At 51.2% G+C, this 18,211-nt stretch overlaps 1 protein-coding gene, 1 long non-coding RNA gene and 1 pseudogene across 3 annotated transcripts; all 3 read right to left on the reverse strand.

The window, feature by feature from the left end:
* Nucleotides 1-461: 461 nt before the first annotated feature.
* Nucleotides 462-3,971, reverse strand: LOC101829460 (paired immunoglobulin-like type 2 receptor beta). Its single transcript, XM_040731638.1, is given in 5 exon segments — nucleotides 462-542; nucleotides 2,030-2,216; nucleotides 2,911-3,130; nucleotides 3,132-3,399; nucleotides 3,958-3,971. Coding segments are annotated over 5 exon segments (702 nt in total). The 3' UTR covers nucleotides 462-529.
* Nucleotides 3,972-5,335: 1,364 nt separating this feature from the next.
* On the reverse strand, nucleotides 5,336-7,665 carry LOC121134064 (annotated as a pseudogene).
* A 6,824-nt stretch (nucleotides 7,666-14,489) lies between these two features.
* LOC121134030 lies at nucleotides 14,490-17,324 on the reverse strand. Of its 2 annotated transcripts, none has more exons than XR_005871036.1 (2): nucleotides 17,192-17,324; nucleotides 14,490-16,750 (listed from the first exon to the last, which is right to left on the reverse strand). It is a non-coding gene; the product is annotated as an uncharacterized LOC121134030 (long non-coding RNA). The 2 variants fall into 2 exon arrangements; XR_005871037.1 differs by having other exon boundaries at nucleotides 14,490-16,807.
* Between the last annotated feature and the right edge of the window lie 887 nt (nucleotides 17,325-18,211).

Consider the following 18,211-nt stretch of genomic DNA (forward strand, 5'->3'; position numbering starts at 1 on the left):
CATTCTTTTGTATCTCCTGTTCTCATCTTTCTCCTAGGTGCCTACCAGACCCACGTTGAATGTCCTGCGGGTTGGGACATTACAACAAACTTCCCCAAACAGCCTGTCTGACAAAGACCATTGCTGTGGAGAGACACTATGACCACGGCAGCTCTTACAAAGGAAAACATTTAATTGGGGCTGGCTAGCAGTGTCAGAGGCTTAGTCCATTGTCATCATGGTGGGAAGCCTGGTGGTCCACGGGAGACGTGGTGCTGAGGAGCTGAGCAGTCGACACCCAGATCGGAGGGAGGCAGCGGGAAGGGGGAGGAAGACTCTGGTCCTGGCGAGCATTTGAAATGCCAAAGCCCACCCCCAGTGACCCACTTCCTGCAATGGGGACACACCTATTCCATCAAGGCCATACATCCCCATGTGCCATTGCTGGTGACATAGTATGTGAATCCTTGAGCCTATGGGGCCATTCTTATGCAAGCCACCACGCCTGCTCCCTGGGATGACGGGCGCTCACCTGGCTGGGGTTTGGGCTTTAGGCTGCTGGCCTGCAGGAGAAGAGACAGTGTCAGTGAGGCAGCCATGCTGACCCTCCCTCTGCCTCTCACTGCTCTCTGTGTTCAGACAGCATTAGGGGCCCAGGGCAGCACATAGCTCTGCAGCAGCCATTCAGGGACGGGATGAGAGTCACCAGGGCCTGAGGCCAGTCCTCAGCTGTCCTCCTGCACAGCACAGCCAAGCAGGGGACAGCTGTGTCCAGGGTCCCTTGTCCATGCCCTCTCTGTTTACTTCCCTCCCCCTGCCTTGAACTCCTTCCTGTCCCTTCCCTGCTTCCCCTGCTCTGCACTCACCATGCCTCCCTGGAGACTTCTCTCTAGCTTCCCCTGTGAGTGTAGGCTGCTGCCACCCTGCAGGTTCAGCCTCAGGGTTCGAATCCCAGTCTGACTTGTGCTGTGTGTGAGGCCGCTGCTCTCCAGCTCAGATCCCTCACTGGAGGGCTGAGCCTTCTGAAACCGTGGGACACATGTCTGTGTTCCCATCACATTCCACCATCTATGCGTCTTTGTTCCTAACTGTAGTCTTCTTCTTACCATGGATTTAAATCTGCTCTGAACCCAGTCTGCACTTGACTCTTGTTTTTGAGCCTGGGCTCGTGGAAACTACTGATGGCCTTGAACTCCTAGTCCCCTCTGTACTTTCCCATTTCCAGAATTAGAGAAGTTTCCCACTTTGTCCCCATTTTTCTTAGAATCCTTATGAATTTTGGAAGATAATTCATTTCTCTCTACAAAACTGCAACTGGAAGTTGAATAAGGATTGCATTGAATTTTTAGAGTGTATATGTCTAAATTTTTCCATTTTGCAAATAATAGGTAGCCTTACATGTATTAATATTTGCCAAATTTTTGAATTTTGCTTTTGGGCAGCATGTGTATGTATGTGTACATTTGCACATGTGTACACACATGTGGATGGATGAGAACAGCCATGGGCAAAAGTTCTGCACACGCCATTGACTTGCCTGTCACTGATGAGCTAGGCTGGCTGCACAGTGAGGCTCAGGATCCCACCGTCTCTGCCGGTTTACGTGTCTGCCACCGTGGCCAACTTTCCATGTGGGTCCTGGACTGGAACCCATGTGCAAGTTCGCGGTCAAACACTTTGCCAAGTGAGCCATCTCCCCGGTTCTCAAATACTTTCTCTCAGCGGTGTTTTGTTTTTAGGCTACAGTAGTGAGGGTTCTACCTAAACACTTCTTTTCCTTTCCTAGGACTGTAACACACTGTGGTCTTAAATTCCCTTTTTATGCCGTATTTCCAACAGTTGCCTCGTTACACAGGTTTCACTTCCTGAGAGATGCTGTCTCTGAACGCTGCGCCCCTTGATTTCCTTCATTTTATCCTCTTTCCCAGATTCAGCCTCCATCCTGTCCTCCTGTTCTCTTTACTTTTCCCTGCACAAGCTCCTCCCTCTCCATCCCCACAGCTGAGAGAACTCAGGGAGCTCGGGTGAGGGCCTGTCCTGGACCACTTACCTTCGCTTCCAGCAGAGGAAGATCGTCAAGACACAGACGGGGGTTATGAGCACAGCCGTGGCCACCACCACCCCGACCGTGGCTCCCAGGCTCACGAGTGAAGGATTCCTCTGGCCCTCTGTGTCCTCCAGGCCAGCTGTGGTGACGTCAGGGGTGACGATGGAGGGACTCTGCATGGTGCTGACAGCTGGAGAGAGAAGAGAGTGAGCAGATCCTCCCTGTGTGAGGGAGGGATGGGGTGACGGTCACACCTTGTCTCCTCTGTGGGATGTGGGATGGGAACAGGTCTTAGAAGTCCATACAGAGAGGGGAACAAAGGCTGAGACTCTAGGAGAGCAACTGGAATGCACGCTCCCCACCTGTGCAACTCAAATGCATGCTCCCCACCTGTCCTGGTGGTTGTCCTCAGATTTTCATTTGGTCACAGATAATTAAACCCTAGAAATACAGTTGGTTTTGTCATAGACAAGTGTAACATGGAGAAATGTTCCAGTCCGTCTACAGTGGTTGCTGCTAAGAAGTTAGTTAGAACCTGAGATTGCTCCCAGTGTCCATAGAAAGAGCTGTGTGATCTTAGCCCTAGAAGCAGAGGCAGGCAGATCTCTGTGAGATAAAGTCAGCCAGATGTTTGGAACAAAGCGGGATGATCTGGAGGGGACAGCATGTGCTAAGGCCTAGAGAGTGGGGTGGGTTTCTGTCTGAGAAGAGAATGACGGACAAGGCCAGAGGCAGCAAAGGCTTGTCATGACTACAAGGGAAAGGTCATGTTGGCAGAAGCAAGGGAAAGGAATATGAAAGAAAGCTCAAGAGTTGTTGATCCTGAGGAGACTTCTAGTGGACAAGGAAGCCAGAGGCATCAAAATCAGAGACAGGAGGCTCACCACGGATGATGGTAAGGTTGGTCCCAGGAATCGACTGCCAGCTCTCCGTGCCTTCTCTTGTGTTCAGATGAACTCGGCAGAAGTACACTGTCTGGTCCTCCTCCTTCAAGTCCAGGATTCTGAGGACTCCGGATGTCTGAGGCTGTGTCCAATTCAATACCAGACGGTTCTTGAAATGCTCATGTATGAAATGCGGGGAGGAGTTGTAGATAAATTCCCCCATGGAAGTGCTTCCATTTCCAGAAAACCCTCATCTGTGGATCGTTGGTCAACTCCCAGGGGAAGTAGGAGGAGAAGGGGATCTCGATGGAGCCGCCCTGGACACCAGAGAGGGGTGCTGGTTGGTTGACCCCAAACAGTCTTTCTCTGTTTGATTCTGCTGAGTTTCCTGGGAAGAAATCTGAAGCCACTGCAGGGACAGAAAGGACAACCCAGATCACAGGAGCCTTCGCCCACAGGCGGGTGTGGGCAGAAGGCAAGACTGTCACTCTGGAAAGTGAATAGGAAGGACAGGGAAAGGTTGGGCTGGACCCATTCTGAAGGATGAACTCTCTCTCAGGGCGGAAAGGACAGGCTGGCTGGCTCCTAGACCAGTCACCTGTCCACATATCAGGCCCCTCTTCCCAGTCCCACATAACCACAGGGACATCTCTGAGAGTGGACACAGCTGGCCTGTGACTAGGGTGAGATGTGAGAGGTGGGGGCAGAGGCTGTGGTGGCCCCAGGACTGGTTCTGTAGGAGCGTCATCCTACTGTTCCCATGACAAGGCTCCATCAGTTCCCTGAAGGCCAGAAAGGCATGATTGTACCAGAGGAAGTGGCATCAGTCTCCCGGAGTGGCACATGTAGAGGTGACTTCCCATTTCCTTAGATTCCTGGCACTGATTGCCTCCTCCACGCTAGCCTGCAGGCAGTTAAACAGCCCACCCTCTCTCATATCTGCTTTTTCAGACAGCCTTCCTCACTGTCCCCATGGTCCTCAGATCCCTTGATTCAGCCAGGCTCTCAGCTCCTGTGACTTCTCTTAGTTCTATAGACTCTGCTGACACAGCTATGTCCATTGTTCCCTGAGGACCTGAAGGCACAGGGTCTTTGGGATACATTGGTTTTGCATGCAGTTTACTTAGAAGAGGGGGCAGGTGACCCGTTTCCTTTGTCGCCAGAGTCTTTCGCTGGTTTGTTTTGTAGATGGAGGTCTTGCCTAGCTCAGGCTACGTAGCCGAGGATGACCATGAACACCCCCTTTTCCCCCTGTGCTGGGATTACGAGCATCCACCACCACACCCAGTGTACGTGATGCTGGGGCTCCTCACGCGTGCTAGGCAAGCGTTGTACCAGCCGAGCTGCTCAAGCCCAGGCAGGGTCTTCAGAGGACGCCCAGCTCTAGTGTCTTTCTGGCCTTTTCCTACCATGTGCAGGCTGTGGGAATGATGTATCCTTCCCCCATGGGGGTCTGCTGACCTGTTTGTGACTAGGAGCTTCTAGCAAAACACTTCTCGTTCCCTCCTCCCAGTAAGGCCTTCGTGCAAGTTCCGGTTTTCTGTCCATCCCTATTGTCTAGCTGCTAATTCCTGTTTTGGGCCCACCTTTTGCTGGAGGGCCCTGGGAATACAGGCTTCTGACCTTGGTGTTTTCCCACCATGCCTGCCTTTGGTATATAAGGGTCCTAAAATAAACGCCATTCCCCTTGTCAGAATGAGCTGCTGTCTTTGTCTTCGTTTATATCCTTAGCCCTTGGCCTTGGATTGTTGTGAAGTGTTGTAGCCCCATAACTGAGAACCTCGCTGCTGCTGCCTTCTGTCTCCTTAAAGCCAAGGACACAATCTTTTCCCTTTCCCTGCCCTGAACCCAGCTGGTCCCTCATAAAGATCTCCTAGGATGGGCTTGTCAGGGATATTAGGCACACAGTTTCGTAACTGTCAATGGTATTTCCCAACATGAGAAACAAGGCCGAGGAGTCACCCGGAGCCTCGGCACTGCCATATGGGAGGAGGGAGATTTTGGATCATAGGGGCCCAGGGTTTTGATGATCAAAAACCGGGACGCTTGAAGGAATAGCATCTGCTGCCAGGCCATTCTTATCCTTTCTGTTGGCATCCGGAAGTGCTCTGCAGGTGAAAGACCCCCAGATGGGGAGACCCCCACTCAAGTCTCGGGATAAGCCGACGCCCCAATGATTCAAGAGAGACCGTTCTTGCTGCAAGCACACGAGGTTTATTCGGGGAACCAGTGCACTGGGGCCGAGCTCATGACCCTCGCAGGGGCCGAGGAGATCGACCCCTAGTAGCTGCAGTCTGGGGGTTTTAAAAGGGAAAAACTGAATCGGGGAGTTAGGCAAACATCATAAAGGATGAGGAAGTTAAATGATAGCTTATGACTTAACAGGAAGGTTATCTCAGGCAAGCATTCTTTGGGCATTGTACAGTTAAACATTGAGCAGGAATGTGGCGAGCTAGTTCCTGGATAAGGGAGGGTTATCTTTTAGGTTTATCTTGTGGTCTCCAGTTTCTCAGGAGAGGGCAAAAGGGAAAGTCACTCTGTGACATACAGAACCTCAGACCACAGGTTCGCCCTTGGGCCAGGCAGTAAACTGCCTCCCTGGATTTGTGAAGGTGATGTTGAGGGAGTCTAGGTCCTTGTTTTTTCTAGCGACAGTCATCAAGTCCCATAGGGATGTGGGACGCCAGTGGGCATCTCCGGTATTTTCACATCCCCATTGTTCGCAATAGAAATGTCCCAGTCCTCCACATCTATGCATCTCCGACCTAGATCTGCCGTCTCTAGGGCAAACATAAAAGGAGGTCTGCTGCAGTCTTCTCTGCATAGATCTACCTTTACATCCCGGGGAATCAGCAAGGTGCTGGCCCTGTGAAACTGTTCCTTGATGAAGGGACCGTTTTTGTAAATGCACCTCTTCTAAGGGTATTTCTTCATGAGTCAACCCAGGAATGTCCCATAAGTCTAACCCTGCCATCAGGGCACCGATTTCAGGAAACAAAGAGGGCCACCAAGTACCAGGGGGAGCGACTTTAGAGGTGGCCCAGACTACATCCCCAGCTTGTGATAGTACCTGCCAGGTTAATGCTTGAGGAGCATGGGGATTTCTATTATTCTCCTGTGGTGAGCAGCCGACATAAACACAGCTTAAGAGGATCACCAGTCCGTTACAGCTTCCAGGAGTCATCTTGGGTTGCAGGAGGGGCTGCTTTGATGTGGGATGCGTGGATCCAGGCTGGGATGCCATCAACCTTGATGGAGCTGGGACTTGTCAGGAGCACCAGGTACGGTCCCTTCCACCTGGGTCCGAGGTTGCCGGATCGATGACACTGGACCAGGACGGAGTGTCCAACTTGGAACTTATGGGGTACAGCTGTGGTTCCCGGTTCGTATGCTCCTTTTAGCTGTTCCCAGGCATCCTTTCTGACCAGTTCAAGAGCCTTTAAACAAGCTAACATGGGTTGGGAGAAAGAGGCATCAAGATCAAGTACCCCTCCTGCTTCTTGCAAGGGGGGCAGTCCCCCATGGAGGAGCTTGAATGGTGTGAGTTTAAATTTCCTTGGGGTGTTCCGTACTCAGAACAAGGTGAAGGGCAGGAGGGCTGTCCAGTCCTTTCCATTGGTCTCTAAGGTTAATTTAGTCAATGTCTCTTTTAATGTTCTATTTATTCTTTCTACCTGTCCTGAGCTCTGGGGTCTATAAGCACAATGTAATTTCCAATTAATCCCCAGTTGGGAGGTCCCTGATTTACCTGGGCAACGAAGGCAGGGCCATTGTCTGATCCAATTACCTTAGGGATGCCGAATTGTGGGAAAATATCCTCCAGTATCTTCTTTGCTACCACGTTAGCTGTTTCCCTTTTTGTAGGGAAAGCCTCTACCCATCCTGAGAAGGTATCTATGAAAACTAATAAATATTTGTTACCATATTTTGCTGGTTTAACTTCTGTGAAATTGACCTCCCAGTATGCTCCTGGCCTTTCTCCCCGGAGGCGTTTGCCAGGGGCACCTAGGTGATGTCCAGCGTTGGTTAAGGCACAGGCCTTGAAATTCTGAACTACTTTTTGAGCAATGTCCGAGAGGCCCATGACATGATAATCAGAGTGACGTATGACGTCCTTTAGCTTCTTTGTCCCTAGATGAGTTACTTGATGTAAATTGGTGACAATGTTGTTCCTCCTCTTGGGGTAGTATCGATTTGCCATCTTCTGTCTCGGCTACTCCATAGGGGGAGTAGCCATGTACAATTTTTAGTTTCTCCATCTGCTTATGATCTTCAGGGGTATATCTGAAGCTAGTTTCTCTAATGTCATAATAGTCTTTAGGTTCCTTAGTTTTTTGTTCAGCTGCGAGGATCATAACTCCTTGAGCCGCCTGCTTGGCAGCCGTGTCAGCCATTTGATTTCCCTTACCTATGACATCTTGGCTCTTTTGGTGGCTGGGACAATGTATAATGGCCAGTTTCTTTGGCAAATGTATGGCCTCTAACAGGCTCAAGATTTCTTCTTTATTTTTAACGCCCTTTCCAGCCGACATGAGTAACCCCCTCTGTTTATAAATTGCCCCATGTATGTGAGCGGTGGCGAAAGCGTACCTGCTGTCCGTGTAGATGTTGATACCCTTTCCTTCTGTCAGCCACAAGGCTTGGGTGAGTGCGATCAGCTCAGCTTTTTGGGCCAATGTTCCCTCAGGTAAGCTGCTGGCCCAGATGGTCCGATTCCCGTCTACTACCGCCGCCCCAGCTCTCCGCTTACGTTCAACCACGAAGCTGCTACAGTCCGTGCACCAATTAGGGCACCCTGGCCATGGCTGATCAGTGAGGTCTTTCCTTGTTCTGGTTTCTTCTGCCAGGATGTGCATACACTGGTGTACCGGTAATGAGTAGTCTGTCTCTGGCAGCAAGGAGGCAGGGTTTAGGATAGCCAGGGGTGCAAACAGCACTCTCTCAGTTAACTAGAGGCTCTGATAGTGAGCCATGCGGGCGATGGTCATCCAGCGGTCAGGCGGTGTCTGATGATGCTTTCCAGGGAGTGTGGGGCTACCACTACAGTCTGTTGACCTAAAGTTAGTTTGTCGGCGTCTTTGAGAAGCAGTGCCACTGCGGCGATGGCTTTTAGGCAAGATGGCCATCCACTGGCTACAGGATCTAATTTCTTTGACAGGTAGGCCACAGGTCGTTTCCATGGTCCCAAGGCCTGAGTTAGGACCCCTCACACTATTCCTGCCCTTTCACCTACATAGAGTGAATGGCTTTGTCAGATCTAGCAGGGCTAGGGCTGGTGCACTGAGTAAAGCCCTCTTGATCTCTTCAAAGGCTTTCTGATGGTCGAGGGTCCATGAGAAAGTCCCAGTCTCCTTAGTGAGGGAATAGAGTGGGGCTGCCAGGGTGGCAAAACCTGGAATCCAGAGTCTACAAAACCCTGCAGTACCTAGAAATTCTCTCACTTGCTTTGGGGTTGCAGGAGTAGGGATTGTGTCACGGTCTTTTTCCTAGCTTCGGTCAGCCATCACGTCCCCTCCTTAAGAGTGTGGCCCAAGTAGGTTACTTCTGTCTGACAAATCTGGGCTTTCCTTACTGAAGCCCTGTACCCCAACTCACCCAGCTCAGTCAGTACTCTCTCAGTCCCCAGGCTGCACTCTTGCTCGGTGACAGCAGCTAGGAGCAAATCATCAACATATTGAAGCAGGGTAACTTGAGGATTTTCTGACCTGAACAGAGCCAAATCTCGATGGAGGGCTTCATCGAAGAGAGTAGGGGAGTTTTTAAATCCCTGAGGCAGACGTGGCCAAGTCAGCTGTCCAGCCTGTCCCCGATCTGGGTCTCTCCATTCAAAAGCAAAGATAGCCTGGCTTGTAGGATGTAGTCTCAGGCAAAAGAACACATCTTTCAAGTCCAGAACCGTGTACCATCGTCTGTCAGGAGGGAGAGAACTGAGCAGGTTGTAAGGGTTAGGGACAGTAGGATGGATATCTTGCATCCTTTTGTTAACTTCTCTTAGATCTTGTACTGGCCGGTAATCACTGGTGCCTGGCCTCCTAACTGGCAGCAGTGGAGTATTCCAGGGAGACTGGCAAGGAACCAGAATACCTAGCTGCAGGAGTCTTTGGATGTGAGGTCTGATGCCCTCTCGGGCTTCCTTGCCCATAGAGTATTGTCATACCCCAATGGGGGTTGCATCAGTCTTTAGGCTTACAATGATAGGGAGCACCCATTTGGCCTCTCCCATTCCCCCCATCTCTGCCCATGCTCTGGGGAACCTCTTTAGCCTTGTTCCCCCCAGTGTCTTGTCTGGCGGGGCTGGGGACTCATGCAATCTATATTCTTTCTCCAGTTTTAAGGCCAAGATCATAGAAGTGGGAGTCTGCCAATTGACTATGGTTCCTTCCAAGGAAAAGCTTATTTGGGCTTTTAGCTTAGACAGTAAATCTCTCCCCAATAGTGGCGTGGGGCACTCAGGGATGACGAGAAAGGAGTGAGTTACTTGACCTTTTCCCAGATCAACCTTCCTGTTGGTGGTCCAAGAATATGGTTTCTGGCCAGTGGCCCCAATTACTATGGTTTTTTATCTTTTAACTTTCCCAGTGGTTTCTTTAAAACTGAAAATTCTGCTCCGGTATCAACAAGGAAGTCCGTGGGGGTCCCCTCCACAGTTAGGGTTACCCTAGGCTTGGGGAGGGGGCCCGAGCCCCGTCTCCCCTAATCATCTTCCTCTAAGGTGAGGACCTTGGGTGTCTAGTGTTTCTTCTTGGGGCAGTCCCTTGCCCAATGCCCGTTTTCCTTACAATAAGCACATTGATCCTTATCTAAAGGCTGCCGAGGGGGTCCTTCAGGGTTCCAAGGTCTCCTTTGCCCTTCATTGCCCAGGTACCCTTTCTGCCTAGTTCCTTCTTCCTTCCTATGAGCTTTCTGTTGCCTACTACTGCAGCCAAAATCCTAGTTAAGTTTCTTTCTTGCCTTCTATCTTGTCTATCCTGTCTCTTCTCATCTTCCTTCTTTTCTCTTTCTCTTCTTTCTTCTTCAGTCTCTCTCTATGGTACACTGTCTCTGCTTCCTTAACTAGGTCTTGCAAAGATAATGTTTGCAGACCTTCCAGGTGCTGTAACCTTCTCCTAATATCAGAGGCAGACTGCCCAATAAAAGCCATAGCAACTGCTGCTTGCTGACTCTCGGAAGTAGGATCAAAGGGAGTATAACGCCTGTAAGCCTCTAAGAGACGTTCTAAAAACACAGTTGTAAAACTTCCCTTACCTTGGCCAAATGAGTGGGATGCCTGCTGGCTCCCTTGAGACCTGCCACCAGAGCCCGGCGATAGACCGTCAGCCGCTCCCTACCTTCAGCTGTGTTGTAGTCCCAGTTAGGATGATTTAAGGGGAAGCCTGCATCTATTTCATTCTGAAGTTGAGTTGGTTGACCATTGATTCCAGGCACATTCTTCCGCGCCTCCGAAAGTATTCTCTCTTTCCTCGGTGGTGAAAAGAACCTGCAAAAGCTGTTGACAATCGTCCCAAGTAGGCTGGTGAGAGAACATGAGGGACTCCATCAGACCTGTAAGGCTTGAGGGATTTTCTGAAAAAGGGGCATGGTTAGATATCCAATTGTAGAGGTCGGCCGAAGAGAAGGGCCAATACTGGAGTAATTGCAGCTGGTTAGGGTTCGCCGGTGGGGGGCCGTATACATACAGAGGCAATGCTGTAGTTGAATCTGGACCCTCAGGACTCTGGGCGCGTCTGCTCCTGGTCCCAGCAGCCGGTCCCTCTGCTGGTCCTCCAACGGCACCCTGTTGAGGATTCTGAAGGAGTATCGGGAGGGGATAACGGGGTGGGCTACTAGGCCATTCTGGAGGCTCCTCAATTTCGGAATATATCTTAGGAGGAGCTGAGGATTGAGCCTTATTTGGCAGTTTAGACTCCGCCATTTCTGCTTTGGTTTTTTTCTCCGTGTTGCGGAGTGCCAGGACTTGGGAGCCTGGCTTACTTTTCTGGGTCCAAGGTTTTAACCAGGCCGGAGGATCTTGCACCAGATCTTCCCAGACACAAATATAAGTCCTTGGTCAGGGTGAGGCCCTGGTCTCTTCTGAAAAACCAAATTCTTAATGGCAGAAATCACAGTAAGGTCAAGTGTACCCTCTGGAGGCCAGCCAACGTTGTACGTTGGCCATTCTGAAGAACAAAAAGTTCTCCAAGGTCCCTTCTTAACTTCTACAGACAGGTTGCGTGCCCTAGTTCTAATTTCTGTCCAGTGGTCGAGAGTTTGACCAAGAGGAGTACTGACAGTCTGTCCCATCGTCCAAGTCACACAGAAGAAGACAAACAGAACACTTAAAAAGACAGAGAAAGCCGAAACCAGAGCCCGCCTCTTGCGGAAACAGAATCAGACGGCCGAGGGGACCCAAAGTCTCTCCTTGGCACCCAGATGGGAAATCTCCGGGTGTTCCCGGACTTCCCTCAGACCTCCTGGGACGTCTCCCAGGGCAACAGTCGGTTATCTCCTGACACGTCTGTCGATAACTTTCCCCTCCGTCCTGGATAAGGGAGATCATTGCTCTCACGAGCGCGGACGACTGCAAACCAAAAGTACCAGATTCAGACAGTTCAGATAGCCGGCAGACAAAGACACAGACAGAATCGTACCTCCAAGAGGGGTCCCCAAGAATTTGGGTGGTCGCAAATCCCGGATGAGCCCCCAACTGATAGACCCCCAGATGGGGAGACCCTCACTCAAGTCTCGGGATAAGCCGACGCCCCAATGATTCAAGAGAGACTGTTCTTTTTGCAAGCACATGAGGTTTATTCGGGGAACCAGTGCACTGGGGCCGAGCTCATGACCCTTGCAGGGGCAGAGGAGTTCGACCCCTAGTAGCTGCAGCTGGGGGTTTTTAAAAGGGAAAAAACTGAATCGGGGAGTTAGGCAAACATCATAAACATAGCAGATGAGGAAGTTAAATGATAGCTTATGTCTTAACAGGAAGGTTATCTCAAGCAAGCATTCTTTAGGCATTGCACAGTTAAACACTGAACAGGAATGTGGTGAGCTAGTTCCTGGATAAGGGAGGGTTATCTTTTAGGTTTATCTTGTGGTCTCCAGTTTCTCAGGAGAGGGCAGAAGGGAAAGTTACTCTGTGATGGGCTAGTCACTGGGGCTCTACAAATGTTGAGTTGGGATCTCTCACAGGCAACACAGGTCTTTGATCTGTTCATTCTCCCAGCCAGGCTTACACACAGCTGGCTCCCTGAGGTTGTCCTCTGACTTCCACACGTGCACCACAGCATGCACAAGTTTGTAAGCCACGCATAATAAACGTAAACACATACAGCACAGAGAGATAGCAAAGAGGTTGTGAATTTGTAATGCTCTTGGAGAGCCTGGAGTTTGCTTGCTAGCACTCACCTTAGGAAGCTTGCAAACCAGGGTTCTGACGTTTCCTTTCTGACCTTAGGCCAGATTAAACCAACGGCAGATCCATTCAGACAACAAGGGGCCATCACCTGATCTACAGGGTGGCTGAGAAAAACGCTGGACTACGACAGGATATTATAAAAAAACATGCGAACATGCTCAGACATAAAACAGAGTCGCTCTTGACAACGTACCAAAAGTGAACACAGCCGGAAGAAGCAGAGGTATTTTGTTGCCTGAGGGCAACAGCCAGGTCGCAGCCTTGTGTGGAGCTTTGTGAAGCAGTCTTACAGGTGCGAGAGACAGATGGCTGGCTGCACTTACAGAGGACCTGGGTTTGGTTCCAGCTCCCACGTGGGCTCACGACCACCTGTAACTCCTGTTCTAGGGGATCCAATGACTGTTGCGCCCACCTCGACCAACAAGGAAGACGCAACGCCCAGACTCTTCTTTCAGCAGTTTATTCAGGAACCTTGAACAATCTTCTCCCGGGGAGTGCCAGGGAGCCCCAACCCACAGTTTAAAAGCCCTTGGGCGGCCAACCACAGTATGCCACGTGGAACATGCAGATATGTCCATGTACTCGGAAGCAAGCCTGATATCCAGCCTTAACCAAATACAGGTGTTGTTTATCACAGAGAGCACCTGCTGTCGGGCTAGCAGAAGGCGGAAGCCAGCGCCATCTTAAGGGTGCGGCACTTCGCAGCTCTCTACAAATGACCTCATCTAGCTTTTGCAGACACAACACACACGCAGTACACATATACACTCTGACAAAACACTCATACACATACAGCAAAATAATGTTTAAAATAAAGAGAAGGAAATCTTACAAGAGAAAATTCCAGATGTGTGGGCACATGGAAGCCGGAGATAGGCAGACATAGTGAAACCTATACACATTTGAGCTTGTCCTGAATCACAGATTCCAAACTAGAGTCTGATCTAACATGCCTTTGGAGAATGGGAGTATCACAGATGAGAACAGTTTTTTTTAATTGTAAAAAATTTATTTTATACAATTTTGAACTCATTTTGTTGTTGTTCTGTGTGTGTGGGTGTTTTGCCTCCCTGTGTGTCTGCACTGCATGTTTTCCTGGTGCCTGTGGAGATCAGAAGAGGGCACTGGATCTCCTGAAACTAGAGCTGTGAGCCACTATGTGGGTGCTGGGAATTGAACCTGGGTCCTCTGAAAGAGCAGCCAGCTCTCTTCACTGCTCAGCGATCTTCCAGCCTCAGTGGGAGTGGTTTTACGGACCAAGGAGAGCACAAGCTGATATGTGGTGGGAGCCCAGAATGAAGACACTGGACAGGAGCAGAGGCCCCTCCCCCAGGCTCTTCAGCCCAGAATGAAGACACTGGACAGCAGCAGAGGCCCCTCCCCCAGGCTCTTCAGCCCAGAATGAAGACACTGGACAGCAGCAGAGGCCCCTCCCCCAGGCTCTGCACAGAATGAAGACACTGGACAGCAGCAGAGACCCCTCCCCCAGGCTCTTCCGCACAGAGGGTGGGCAAGGGTGCTGGGCTTAGTGAAGAGAAAAATGACTATTCTTTACTGAGTGTGTTGGGGTCCGTGCCATATGGAAAACCCTGAAGGCCACAGCATGCTATGTTTAATTTGAGCCTCCTTTTTGTGATCTGCTGTTTATTCATCGCTCGTTTAACGTAACGCGTCTGCCTCAGCCATTGCTGAAAGAATCAGACCGCCTCACTCGTGCACTCTTGCCCAGCCTCAAGGGTGAGGACGGTTTGCAGAAGTCGGTTCTCCTTCCACCGCGTGGATCCCAGGGACTGAAACTTGAGTCATCCCGCTTGGTCGCAAGCACTCTTGACCCACTGAGCCGTCTTGCCCACCCCAGTTTTACTCCTCTCATCCATAGCCTTGTTCTGCAAAGAGCAGACGATTGCCAGAGATCAAAAGAACCAATAATGGACGGAGAAAAGGGTGAGTGGTAAACCTAGGGAGCACCAAGAAGAACCTCTAATCTTGCTCCAGTTTAATTGTTTTAAAAATCACAAACCTAGCCGGGCGTTGGTGGCACACGCCTTTAATCCCAGCACTCGGGAGGCAGAGGCAGGCCGATCTCTGTGAGTTCGAGAGCAGCCTGGTCTACAAAGTGAGTTCCAGGACAGCCTCCAAACAAAAACCAAAAACAAACAAACAAAAAAAATCACAAACTTTGGGCTTGTCACACGCCTTTAATTCCAGCCTTCAGGTGGCAGAGGCAGGTGGATTTCTGGGTTCAGTGTGAGTTCCAGGACAGCCAGGGCTACACAGAGAAACCCTGTCTCGGAAATACAAACAACATCACAGTCTGGAGGTCACGCAGGCAATCGACGTGCTCTTGGTGTTTCGTCAACTTTGCTCCAACTGAAGCCACCTTAGAGCTTAAAACAGCTGTCCAGGAAAAGGTTCCTTTTGCTATGTTCTCTTCCAGCAAAGGGTGTTTCTTGACTCTTAATGATTACATACATTGTTAGAGGCACCTGCAAAGTGAACCAGCCAGACCCCAGTGCTCAGAGTCACTCCTCCGTGTCTTTTCTCCGTCTGCTGCGCCCAGCAGCAGCCGTGGTCACTTGGTAGCTGGGGTGGTGTCTCCTCTGGGCATCCCTGAGGTGCTCACACAAACAGACTGCCAGTCATCCACAGGATGACTCCTCGTCCAGGTAGCTGGACACAGAGAAGGGGCCTCAAAGCTGTTCCTCAAATGGTCATGTGACTTGCCAGGTCAGTTAGTTTCCAAACCCACTCTCAGGCTGTTCAAAACGGGAGAAACATCAGAGGGGCCTATGGCAGACTTACCCAGAAATCAACTCTCTAACAACATTTAGGTGCTTAACCCGTGGCCAAACCCGTAGGGAGTGAGTCTCTCATTGGTCTCAAGAGAACCTAATGGTTCCCTTGGGGACAGACGTTGGCTGCTAGGCTGGTTACCAGAGTCTGAGAATTTAGGTTGCCTGGCCTGAGACAGTCTGTGAAAAAAAAATGAGGAAAAAGAAGGCGGTAGAGGAAGCCAGGTGTGGTGACGCACGTGTATAATTACAGCGGCCGAGAGATGCCGCCATACGGTTTTCGTGGTCATCCCTGGCTACATCTCATGCTAAAGGCCAGCATGGATGACTTGAGGACCCATGTCAGAAAAACACAATAAAAATACCAAGTCCTTTGAAAAAGTACTATGGGGGGTGATGGATGGGAGCTGTCTGTCGGAGTCCGCTTTGGCTTGGAAGGAAGTTGAAGGTGACACATAGCTCTCTATTTAGGCTTAGCCAACTTTTGTGGGTACCATTGTTTTTTTGTTTTGCTTTGTTTTAGTAGCATATAGACAGTTGAAGGGGGAACTGGTAGTTTTGGGGAGATTCTTTGTGACATTCAGATTCACTGACTCTTGAGTTTCTTCTGTAGATGAGGGTATGGTGGAAGCTGGGAGTCTCCCTACCACAAGCACAGGTGACTTTAAGAGCATCGCCCACTCCCCCTTACTAGGCGGTTAGGATGGAGTAGGCAGCCTCTCCTTGGGTGGCACAGGAGTAGTTGGACAGGAGAGGGTGAGGAGAGTGTAGGTGATGCCGTCGTCCTGGGGGGAGACAATGGCCACTGCAAAGCCCTCGTGAGGCAGAAGCCATGACTCAAGTGTCCTCTCTACATGGCAGGCCTCCACATGTCTAGTACCTTCTCCAGCCTCCCTTTACCTCCATCACGGCCGTATCTGGGAGCGGCTTATCTTGGTGTTTTATTTGGGGTGTGGGCTGAGGGAAGCGGTGGACAGAAGGGGAAGAGATGGACGGGGCTTCGTCAGGGAGGCTGTGTGCTGGGTCAAGGACAGGGTCTGCCTTGTGTGTTGTCCCAAGGAAGCTCAGGCAGCAGATGTTCCTCAGAAGGAAGAAGAAGGCTCAGCCCTGTTCTCTGCCACCACGACTGTGGAAAGACTCAGGTCTGAGCGATGCTGTCATTATGAGCAGGGTCACAGTGCCAGGTTGGAACAAGAAGAGGGAGAACTTGAAGAGCAGAGCAGTTGGGTCTGAGGGCAGGATGAGGGGCGAGGTCAGAGGAAGCAGCTGAGACTTGGGGATGATTGCAGGGAAGAGAAAAGACAATGTTGTCAGAGGACAGGCAGAGGCAGGGGACGGAAACAATGGTCAGAATGTGGAGCCTGAGGTAGCTTCCAGGGGCATCGGAGCCTGAGCCACATGGGCTCACTATAGATAGTGAGCTCCGGTCCCTCGGTGGCTGCCATTCCTTCATGCCGTCTCTGTTTCAGATGAGCAGGGAAGAAGCACATGGTCTGCTCCTTCGCCTGCAAGTTCAAGATTCTGAGGAAGATGGACGTCTGACCCATTGCCCAGGTCAGGTGACTAGGTCCTTGAAATGTTCTTGTACGAAAGGCAGGGTGGCGTTGTAGATAAACTCCCCCATGGAAGTGCTCCGTCTCCAGAGAATCCTCATCTGCCGATCGTTGGCCAGTTCCCAGGGGAAGGAGAAGGGGACCCTGATGGAGCCGCCCTGGACACCAGAGAGGCGCCTGGTTGTTTGACCCACCCACCCCCACCCCGAGACATTTACTCTGTTGGATCCTGCTGAGTTCCCTGGGAAGGATGTGGGGAATCTGAAGCTGTGGAAGGGGATGGAAAGGACAACCCAGAGCTTCCTGAGCTATCACCCATGTGCAGGTGTGGGACACAGGGCAGGACTGTGCCCATGTCCTTACGTCTATGGGACAGGAAAGACAGGGAAAGACTGGGTTGGACCCACTGTAAGAATGAGCTCCCTTTTGGGGTGCAGAGGAAGCTGGCTCCTCTATCAGAGGCCTACACAGCCCCCTCTCCCCAGCCCACTGGTCTCCTGTGGTGAAGGCAGAGTCCCTGCCAGCAAGGTCCCACCACTCACCAGCCTGCAGACGTGATGCTGGCAGCAGCAGAAGCAGGAGCCCAGCCACGGCCTGGTTCCCTCCAGGAGATGAGAGCAGCAGAGCCATCAGGAGGGCAAGGTTCAGGGTACAGTGACCCAATCCCCAGGGCCTCCTGAGAATCACTGAGGGTGGGCCCGCCCCGCCCCCGCCCCGCCCCGCCCCGCCCCGCCCCGCCCATCTCCTCGCCTTGTGGTCAGTCAGACTCTTCCCTGTGTTGTGGATCTTCCCTATGGTCACAGACAAGACAGATGCACCTGCCTTTGGGCCCAGCCCCACCTCTGCTGGGAGCTGTCATCCTGGCCTCGACCATGTTTCCCGCTCTCCCGCTTTGACCTTCTCCCTTCACATGCCCCATGCTGTCCCCTTTACTCTTCTGGACGGTGGTTGTGGCTTAGTAACTCTCAGGCCCTGGACTGACTTTTTCCAGCCAGCCCTGTCTTGTGAGCGAGTTGATGTATTTCACAGATGTTAAATCTTTTTTTTTTTAAAGAGCGGATCTGTGAAATCCATTGTGCTATTTACAGAGCTTGGCTGGAACTTCAGTTTGGGAACCCTTGTCCCCTTCACTGTAACTTTGCCAATAGACATAATGTCCTGTGCTTTGGCGGGGGTGTGGCCACAGACTGACTCCCTCGTGGGGCTTTGGAAAAATCTCAGGCAATAGGAAGGAGGAGGCGGGTCCCACTATTGCAGTCAGACCCTCCCGCCCCCACAGCACCCTGATTAGGACCATCTCCCTGGCCCTGTTGGCCAAGCTCTCAGATGTGACTTGGTTTTCATATCCTATAGCTTGTTGTCACTGTTGGCAGTCTTCCAGCCACTTCCTGTGCCTGGTGGCCCCACAAGACTGGAATTGAGACCCTGAGAACAATGCACTAGGTGATGTTTGAGGCCCAAGAGCTACGTATTGATTAGAGGTCCTACAACCCCTGCAGTCTCACAGCTGTTGTAGGCTGAGGAAGAAAGGTCTTGGGCACGGGCTTCTCCGGATGAGGTAG

This window comes from Mesocricetus auratus, unplaced genomic scaffold, assembly GCF_017639785.1.
Source record: "Mesocricetus auratus isolate SY011 unplaced genomic scaffold, BCM_Maur_2.0 Super-Scaffold_100025, whole genome shotgun sequence".
In the NCBI taxonomy this organism is placed as follows: Eukaryota; Metazoa; Chordata; class Mammalia; order Rodentia; family Cricetidae; genus Mesocricetus; species Mesocricetus auratus.